This window comes from Arachis stenosperma, chromosome 2, assembly GCF_014773155.1.
Source record: "Arachis stenosperma cultivar V10309 chromosome 2, arast.V10309.gnm1.PFL2, whole genome shotgun sequence".
Classification (NCBI taxonomy): Eukaryota; Viridiplantae; Streptophyta; class Magnoliopsida; order Fabales; family Fabaceae; genus Arachis; species Arachis stenosperma.
Window position 1 is genome coordinate 119,613,025 of NC_080378.1, and position 11,185 is coordinate 119,624,209.

General features: G+C 29.0%; 1 protein-coding gene across 1 annotated transcript; it reads left to right on the forward strand.

Annotated features, from left to right (window-relative positions):
- Positions 1-655: 655 nt before the first annotated feature.
- LOC130963625 (transcription repressor OFP6-like) lies at positions 656-1,222 on the forward strand. The gene has a single exon (XM_057889728.1). It carries the CDS (start codon positions 656-658, stop codon positions 1,220-1,222), a length of 567 nt encoding a protein of 188 aa, XP_057745711.1.
- Positions 1,223-11,185: the final 9,963 nt, after the last annotated feature.

Below are 11,185 nucleotides of genomic sequence, written 5' to 3' on the forward strand. Positions count from 1 at the left end.
CATTTTTTTTTTCATGCAAGCAAGTCCATATGATTAATTCACGTGCAGAACACATATATAAATTGAGAATATCTTTTTTTTTTTAATTTAGTCATCCGGATACTAAGGATAATAAACATCTTTTCAAAAAAGTTAAACTAATTTTGGGGTTCGTCAAGAATCAAACTCTTGACCTTTTGGATCTAGCGTTATAATATCATATCATGATACCACTCATCCCAAAAGCTTTAGCTAATGAGAAAAGGTAACACTAATGATTATATTTTTAATACTCTATAAACCTCCATTATACACATTATACAAGTATTCAATTGACTCCTCATAATTTTTCTAATTAAAAATAAGATTCGAACTCAAGACTTCTAAACGAGGAAAATAAATCTTCTTAATTGTTAAAAAAATTGAGAGTGTAAAGTGTGATTTTTAATCTTTTATTATTCTCTTTCATATTTATTTTTTGTCCTACTTATAAAATTAATGGTGAGACACTTTACTCTTTCAATTGTTAAAAAATTTAGAAAGGATCCATTCTCTTAAATAAAAAAAAAAGAGAGATTATACCATTTCAATTATAACTAGTTTGTTTATAAAAACCTCTCTTACCTTCACTTTCTTCAACTCACTCCTTTGTCATCTTTCTTTCTCTCTCTCTCTCATGGCTGCTAGCTCCAGAAGAAAGCTTACTCTGAACAATGTTTCTGTGAAGCTTGGTTGTGGAAGCTGCAGAAGAAGAAAACCCAAGCTTCTTCTTCACTTCCTCTTCAATCGAAAACCAAACAACCACCACCATAACCATTCTTCTTCTTCTTATGACACAAGCACCATCACCACCACCACCACCACATTCTCTCCTTTCTACGACGACGACGACAACAACAACATGATGAAGACTCATCATCATCATCAGAAGAAGAAGCAGCATTCTACTGTTAAGGGTTTCGGAAGAGTTGGAAGTGAAGGTAGTGTTGCTGTGGAGAAAGACTCTGAGGATCCTTTCTTGGATTTCAAGCATTCAATGCTCCAAATGATTCTTGAGAATGAGATTTATACTAAGCAAGATCTTAGCGAGCTTTTGAACTGTTTCCTTCAGCTGAATTCGCCTCATCACCATGCTGTTATTCTTAGAGCTTTCACTGACATCTGCAATGGCGTCTTCTCTAATTCACTTCAAACCTTTCATCATCATCATCATCACTTCAACCGTAAGTCACGTGACTTCTAGCTTCACCTCACGTGACTACCTACCATATCCCATTATTAGGAAAATATGTCATGTAGTCATGTGTTTTATAGATTATTACATAATAGAGACGAAAATATGAATATAAATATTATATTTTTGTCTCTATTTTTTTAATTGTTTTTAACTTTTTAGGTAGACTAATTTCACTTGAATTAAAAAAGAAAGATATTTTTTATGTAATTTCTTTCTTTTGCATGTTATCTGTAATTTAGGATTTAAAGTTTAGTGTGTCGATATTGCTAATTAACTTTGTTTAGTAATGTGCTACTAAGACATATGTTTGATCATCCAAATGTATAAAAGGAAGTTCTCTGTTTCTAGGTATGTAAGATCAAAGTGTATTAATTAGTTTCTTCTTTATTTTTTTTGCATTTGGAAGAAGTATTTCTAGATGCATTATATTAAAAATATTAGGAGATTATTAAGATTTATTATTTTTTATTATTTAATTATTAATTTTATTTTTTAATTTAATAATTTAACAATATATTTTATTTTATTTTTTAAATATTAATAATTAAATAATAATAAAAAAATAATAAATTTTAATAACCTTTTAATATTTTTTTTGTTATGTCTAAGAGAGCTTTAACTATTGGACATTGATTCTCTTAATTAGTTCTAACTATCAAGTTAGATAGGAATGAAATGGAAGACCAATGTCATTATTCAGGATAAATTAAACCACTATCCAACTAATGTAATTTTTAGAAATATAATTATTTATATTTTTTATCAATTAAAGTTTTTATATAAATAATTTAAAAATATAATATTAAATATTCTATAATTAAAAGACATAGGAATGAATTTACCATTTTAATTTTTTTTTAAAGAATGATATTGAAAATGAACTATTTCATTATGACAAGTTTCTAAATTAAACAAATCTTGGAAGGTACCAATAATTTTTAACAAGCTAGGAAGCACTTTATGTAAGGAATTGGTAAAAGTTATTTTTCAAGTGTATATATAAGATGTCAGTTTTATAATGGTGGTAAAATATATGCATTGGGATTTGAGTTATGATAATGAGTATGGTCCAAGTAAGGAGGGACATTTGGTCTTGGTTTGATGCCTTTTGATGGAAATCCATTGTGAATTTGTGATGGTCTTATTTTTTTTGCTTCTCCCAATATTGAGCATTAAAGTTTTGAGTAATCCGTACTCTTTGTTTTTAGTATACTTGCCAGTTGTGAATTATGTGAAATTTATTTATTTATTTATTTATGCTTTGCTTGTTCATAGTGAATAATTAATTAAGCACCTGCACTTTCTTCCATTTATTTATTGATGATTATTTCAACAGTCTATTACTCTATTCTTGTGCATGCATGAATGCATGATGGGTTAGTTTTGCCTCTATTCAATTGTATGTATTTAAATCCCTCAAAGGAAGGTAGCTAGGTTTCATGATGATTTAAGGTCAGCAAAGCATTTATATATCTGACAGGAAAAGACTTCTAATGTTTTATTAATATTCAGATTTAGATTAAGGTTAATCAATTAAAATATTAAAAATATTTGATAATAATAATAAAAAGTCAAAAACAGTTTTAGTTTTATTTAAAATTTATTAATTCTAACCATAATTATCAAATATATATATTGTTTGAAACTTAAATTGTACGACATCACTTGATACATTGGCGGATCTTTGTTCAAATAAGAGGCATAACTCCTAAACTTTTATTAAAAAAATTAGTAATATTTTTTTAAAAAATAAAAAATAATTAAGTTGGCTCAAATATTTTACTATAATTTAAAATACTAAAATTCAATCTTCATTTCTTGCTTTTATTGCATAATAATTTTAATTTTAAATATTCAAAACATGTTGGATTTAGATTGAATTGAGTGTATTCGCATTTCGCAACTCTCTATTCAATAAGCAACACTCCCTCTACTTTTGAGTTCAAATATAAAAAATTAGGTATTTTTATTTATATAATTTAATATTATTTTATATTTGACTGTTTATTTAATTTAATTTTTTATATGATAAAAAATATTAGAATATTCAATAAGTATTGATATTATCGTATTTGTATATAAATTGATAAAAAAATTCAATAAATATTATAAATTTTAATATTTGTCCTTCTAATCTTTTTTACATATTTTACAGGATATATATTCAAATTTTTATATAAAATAATCATAAAAAATTAAAGAATTGATGCATTTTTTAAGCTGAAGGTTAATATTTAAGAAGGAGAATATATAACTTTTACAATATCAACACTTATAAATAGTTCTTCTATTTTAATAAATCACGAAAAAAGTGAGATATAACCTTCAAAAGTTCAAAGAGTTGCATCTGATTAGTTTGACCTTAATTTTTTAAAATGAGACCATGGAAAAAAGGCTTTAAATTTGACAATATCACTCAAATCGGAGAAATATAGTTAGACGAACTTATCTTAAATGGAGTCTATATCAAAAACATATTGACAATTATTTTTTATTTAGCCTCCCGAAAATTTTATTACAAGCTCCGCCATTACTTGATATCTTTATATTTTATAAAATAAGGTGATATTAATCTAATCTACCCTACAGATATTATATTATTGATTTCCCAAGGTTGATAACCTAATCATATATAAAAAAGGTTGATGTTTTAAGTTAAGACAACTAGAACAAAATAAATCACAAAAATTTCTTGATTCATACTGATAAATTACTGTTTTATTTATTTATTTATTTTTATATTAATACATTAGGGTTTTAGAAAATAAATTAAAAGCACGTATTCATATTTTTGGCAGCAATTTTGAGTGAGTTCAATGTTGAAATGACAAAAGCAAAGCCCATAAAGAGATGCTTTTAATAATCTACTATGTTTGCCTTTATACTCCAAAATAATATATATTCATGATTAGATTATGGACTTTAGTGTGGCCAACTTTTAAGGGATGGTCAACTCTGTAACACTCAGAATTCATGTTGGTGGATGCATAGTGGGCCATTATTATTCCTAAATCTGAACAGAGAAAAATGTCATTATTCCAAAAAAAAAAATTTAATTAGCAAAATTTCTATATCTCAGCCTTATATATGGATAGAAATTTGGAAACTAATATGTTGATTTCTTCCATGTCATGTATTTCACTAATAATGTTGAATTCGTGCAATGATGAAGTATGATGAGTATCAAAATCTCATACTTGTGAAGAGATGTTACTGTCAATATCTTATACTTGTGAATACCTAGATTTTTCTAATTAATTTTACTTGCCTACTGTTTATCAAATTTCTAGATGTGTATATTGCAATAAAACTTTTTCTGAAAGCAGTAAATGCTGGTCAAAAAATGGTGAATTGGGTATAACACTATAAGAAATTTCTAAATCTTCTAAATTTTAAATTTTTAATTTAGAGAATAAAATATGATTTTTCACTTTTAAATAATTTTTCTCTCATATTTATTTTTTGTCCTACCTATAAATTGAATGGTAAAAAATCACACTTTACTCTCTAAAATGAAATTCAAAATTTAGAAGATTCAAATCCCTTGTTTTTATTAGTAGCTTTTCTCAAAATTTGAGTGGGTATATATTACACCCAATGATCATATAAAGTGCGAAGTTTTCCTTCACAAATAAGTATTTAATTACCAATTTGAATTGGTCGAGTAGTCAATTCACTCGTCTGTTTAAATAAGTGTCGAAAATTCGAATTTCATCTTGTGCACGCAAGAATCCATTAATCAGCAGACTCTTAAATAAAGTTTAGTTTCGCAACAAATTAATATAACTTAAAAATATTTTTTAAATTTTGAACAAATTTTAAAAATAAAAAGTATATCTTATTTTTTTAAATATTTTTCTTAATTACCTTGTAGGTGTTTTCTTCTTATGATGCGGTCCCCAAAGACTAGGGTAATAGAATTGCTCATGCAACTTACTAGCTAGGCATGGCTAGTATATGAAGCCACTACTCAATGTGACTATATTTTACACGCCACTCGTGGACAAAACATTTAACATTTATTAAGAGTTATTGATAACACAAATATAGAGGCCCTCAACTTCATTCAATATCCACATCATTATTAGATGTACGCATTTGTTCCCTTCAAGAAAGAGAGGAAAAAAAAAGTCCATGTTTGTTGCACACTTGAACCATATAAAATAAAATATTAAAATGTATTCTAAGACTATTTTTTTAGAAGTGTAGTTATTTGACTGTGAAGATATGCTTTGATTGGAGTTTTTTATGCAACTTTGATTTGTTATCAAAATGTATTAAAAATTACATTTTCGAGACAACAATAAGCTATATATACCTTTTCATTGTTCATGTATGTGCACTATAATTCAAAAGAATAAATAACAATTATCATTACATAATGCATTATCTTTTAAGTTTTTAATTATAGCAATATGCCAGTATTGCATACCTATAATTAATAACTATCATATAAAAGCGAATGTGTATCTTTATGTTGTTCGTTCAACCCCTTTTTTTTTTGGAAAAAATATATATTTTATAATATTTAAATTTACATCTCAATTTTATTTCGTTTCAATTTTACACCTAAAGTTTTATACAATTTTACTCTCTCATTTAATTGTAAAAAGTTAGCCAAAATTTTGATACTCTAACTTCTTTTATTCCCTAACCTTTCACTACCACTGTATCATTCTCTCTCAACTCTTGCTTCTATATTATTTCAGCATACAACATTGCTTTTCTAATTTTGTTAGATAGACAATTTAAAAGATTTCGTATGTATATGCTTTTTTGAATAATCATTCATATATGATAAATATAAAAATAATTACTTTTATTAAGTTATCAATAAATAACTAAATACACTTAAAATAAAACTTCCTTATGCATCAAAATTAATGTGTTCTATATACAAAATGACACAAGAAGAATCCAATTCCATGGAATGTAACAAAAAAATAACCAAATGAAATTGGCTTTTCTCTTCCTTTCTAAAGCAATAATCATGATCATGTTCATATTTCTATTTCTGTTTCTGCTTCTATTTCTGTTTCTATTTCTGTTAAAAAAATATCATGTTTTCTTTTGTCACCACCTTCTATAATAATGTCTCGAAAAACATAAAATCCGTACCATTCATTAGGGTCTTCCTTCAAGATATAGAAAGATTTACTAATTACATTAACGATTAAGAAATCACGCTCTGCTGGGGGATATTCCAAAAGATTAACTTCAACTCCCTCTTTCATAGCAAGACTAAGAACCAATACACATAAGAATCTATCTCCACAACCATGTCTCTTTTCAAAGCCACATAACATGACACAAACCTTGCCGTTGCCGAGATCAAGAAGAATCGGCTCGACTTTTCGAAGAAATGATGGGATTTCGTCGAAACATCTTTTAATCTCTTGAAAGTACTTAACACCAAGTCGAGTCACCAGTAAGGCGTGGATTGTAAATTCTTCTTCAAGAAAGAAGGAAAGCGTCACACAACAATCAAAATCAAAACCTGTAATAATTAAGAATTGTTAGATAATTTGACAGATTCAATTAACTTGTCAATATCAATTTTAAACAATTGTATGTGAATTTTCAATTATCACTTTTTTGTAAATGTACTAATTATCAACAATCATGTTATGTTATGTGTACATTAAAAATCAGTTACTTGAATAGAATACATATTAAAATACAAAATATACATTAAAAATAAAATAAACAGCACATGCATTCATACACAACTACATGGTGACCGATTTGCTGTGTGCACATAATATTTTTGAATTATCAAAGTAATGAAAAACTTGATGTGTTTGATACCTGATAAAGATGGAAAAGGAAGAATATGTGGAGTGAAAAATCTACGTTGATCATCAATTGTAAGCCAAAAAGAACTCGTAAAATCATCTTCATCATGATGCAACGTCCACCCCTTCTCTGGATCGTCTGATTCATAATATAGAACAAAAATTCTACCATCTACCAAAGCAATTCGAATGTAAAGAATATCGTAGAAAACAAACCAATGAGTTTGGGCTCCTATACCGGCTATTCCGGGATTCGGAGCAGCCGGCAAGGGTTCCCATTCTCTTGTCTCTGATCTTAGAACCCAAAAATTATTGTTAGGTACGGATGTAGGTGCAGCGTCATCTAATATTAAAAAGTAATGATCGCCTCTAATTTTTGTAACTAAACATTTATCTTCACCAAAGTATGTAGGAGTTTGTGAAATTAATTCGGATTCATTTATTTGTGGTTCTTCTTTGTTATTGTCGTCGTCGTCGTCCATAAAATCAAAATCAAGTTTGTAGACCTTGTTTGATGGTTTATATGAACCATCTTCAGAGTTACATTTTTGACCTCCAATAAGATGAATCTTAGAATCCAATTCCAATGCATGCATGTATCTAAACGAAAGATCTTTGGAAAAATCAAAGCAAAAATTTGGTAGATTTTTCCAATCCTCCACTTCTTTGTTTTGTTCTTCGTTCTCGTCATCGTCCTGTTCCTCTTTTTCTGGTATTAATTTCTTGAGATTGATACCGTAAATCTTATCTTCCGACATCATGCAAAGATATTGTTGGTGTTCCGCCATTGTACTTTTTCCTTTCTCTCTTTTCTAAAATTATTTTTTTTTTCATTGGAACTAAATTATTAATGGCCTTATACAATACATGCAAGAAAGGCAATTACCATGGATAGTAACTTCACTGGATCGAGCTGGTGATCATTTCCATGCTCTCTTAATTTGGAGTTTATTAAAGAAATTAATTCAATCTGTGTTGTAATATATATATCGTTTCTCGTCAGGTATATGTAGTCCTTTTAACTAAAAAAAAAAGAAAAAAAATAGTACTTACTTAATATATATATATATATATATATATATATTCAACAACAAAGAAAATATTCATGTGAACTGTAACAAAAATTAAAAATGTTCACGAGAAGAAAATTACGTTCATACAAAATAAATTTCTCCGTACTTTTTCTCTATCTATGTATAATAGTAAATGGTCCCGCGCAAGAACAAACCGGAAATTTTAATTATGATCTTTAATCTTAATTTTTTTTATTAGTTTCTTATAGAATCAATGTCTAAATAAGAACATTTGGAACTGAAATTGGAATTGGAAAAGGATGATTGTTAACATTCAGATTCCATCTTTGTTTCTTTTGTGATCTCTAAGTGTGCTCAAAATTCAGTCTGACTTGTAATTCGATCTATATTTAAGATATATTTTGTCAAATTTAAGTAGACTTTTTGGTTCAAAATTATATTTTATACTTACAATATATATTTTAGTATGAAATTAATACTAATAATTTAAAATAATTTATTTTGACCTAAATATAATATAATATTTGTTAAATTTTATTTTAAAATAAAATTTTAAAACATTATTATATAAAATTTATAGATTATATATATAAATTTTATATTAGATCGATCTGATTTATTTTTGGAATTTTTTCAGAAATAAAAAAAAATTATATTTTCTTAAACACCATTTTAAAATTTTTTTATTATGTTTGGAGAAATATAAAATTTTTTTATTTTATTTCTAAAAAAAACCTTTATTTTCGTGTCAACTTAAGATAAATTATTTAAAACAGACCTGATAAAAATTTAGGACCGGACCCAAATTTAATTAATCTAACTCGGCCCGTACATGTACACCCCCTAAGGAACTCTCGTTCATGTTTAAACTTGTTTCTTCATCAAGTCCAAAAAAAAAAAAACTTATTTGTGCCTTAATTTTTTAAAGGATTGGGTTGGACAATAAATAGATCTCCATACTTGGTCTGGTCTTGGCCTGGAGGATCCGACCCACACCGGAAACAAAACCACTTTACACCCCAACGCTACAAACATTCCCTACTTTCTTGACCAAAAAAAAAATCCCCTACTTTGAAATTAATACCCACCTAATAACATTGATATAAGTGACTGTAAAACAAAACGCTACTGAGTGAGTGAGCAATAGGGGTGGGAAAAAAAATTACTAATAAGGAAACAGGTGTGATGCAGTAATTTATATTTTGTATAGAAAAAATTTAGGGCAGCAGTTTTATTAAATTTTGGCTAACATGTAACTAGTAGAAAAATGTGAGTTATTAGATGAAATTTTACACTAATTTTACACAATTAAATCATCATTAATAACTAGTTAATGACTAACAATCACAAAAATTGCTGGCCCTAGCATTGTTCTTTTTTATATCCCTACTTATCACTCCTCACGGTAGTGTCTTCGTCCAGCCGGCAGTGTCGTCCTTTGTTCGGTTTCACCATCGCCGAGCAGCTTAGGTGGCGGTGGAGTTGCAGGCGTCCACGGCTACACACACGAACGAGGTTAACGGCTGCGGTGGAGAAGGAGCGACGAATCAGGCGCATCTGGGAGAAGGAGATTCTTCTCGCCGGGTCAGGTTTCGGAGATCCGGTTATCGTTCGAAGATGCTGCCGTCCACCTCGTCCGAGCTCTTCCGGTCTTCTACTCGTGTTTGCTGAGGGAAACCCGCTGCAATGGAGGCGGCGTCCACTCTGAGGGAAACACAGGTTTGAATTTCGGGTCGGGTTGGGGGATTGGAGCTTCTGTTTTGGGTCTGCTCCGGATCCCTGACAAAAAAAAAAAAAAAAAAAAAAAAACAGATCTCCATTACTTCTCTGTACCACCTTCACCTAGTTTCTGAAAACCTCCATTACTTCTCTGAACCACCTTCACCTACTTTCTGAAAACCTCCATTACTGATTCTCCCTTTTTGGCTTCCATAAATTAGTGTTCAAATTAACCACCTTCACTCCCACCCACCTCCTCGGCTACACTCACTTTCTAACCTTCTTTTCTTTAACTTAGTTTCAAAGAAATGGAAGAATTTTTTAACCGAGTCCATTATGGAACGGTCTTGTACACTCAAACATGTGGTACCAAAGAATCCGGTGACCAATTCGGTTTTATTCAAGCGGACGAACCTAGACTCCCTATCTACTTTCACCAAAGCCACGTAAGTCGATCAAATAGACTTGAGCCATTTGATGTAGTCAAATTCAAATTGTACCAACACCCAGATTACCTTACAGAAGCGGTAGAGATTTGTTTCGAGAATGAACAAGTTTATGAAAAAGCAGAGAAACGGCTTACTTACCCACAATATCATTGTGATCGATGCGGTTTTGACGGCCATCTTAAAAACCTCTGCATGCCTCCCCCAGAAAGTTATCGTTTTCGATCGGAAATTGAATTATTTGAATCATAAAGACGGTTGGAGATGCATGTGTGTTGGCAGGTAAATATTAATACTTAATCTTATTATATTGTTTGTTAACTTGTTATGTGAAAAAATAAAAATCATACAAAGGTAAATGAACACAGAACTAGGATAGTAGGATAATAGATTTACTTGGTATTATTCCTATTCAAACTTTGAACAAGTTTTTCTCTTTAGAAAAAGAAAGGGAAAAAAAGACAATAAAAGAAACTCTTGAAAGAATACAAAGAACTGCATAATGTGAGCATGCAGTAATTTGATTGTTATTTTGGAATATTATATGGAATCTAGCCTTTTTGATATTTTAGATTGTGATCATTCCCATATCTTGTTAAACAATCACACAAAGCTTGTTTATGTTTGTTGAAATTGCAGATCAAGGACTGAAATCTCTATTATTAAACCAAGTAGGATCTGTAGCGAACCATGTCAACTGTCAAGGGCGACTATGTTAGTTTTATTGAATTCTCTAATCTAGCTTATATAGATTCTTAGTCTCAAAATATGTACTCTAACTTTTTAGCAAGATACTAAATATATGTATTTGGTGCATTGTTGTGTGACTGTTATTCTCAAATTAGTAAGTGCTTGGTACTTTTAATCAAGACCTCTTTCTTCAATTCATTAACTATCTCAAAAATGAATCCTGCAATTTTGTTCTGTTTTGCTAATAAGAAAAATATATTAAATCGGTATTGTGATCAATTGTAA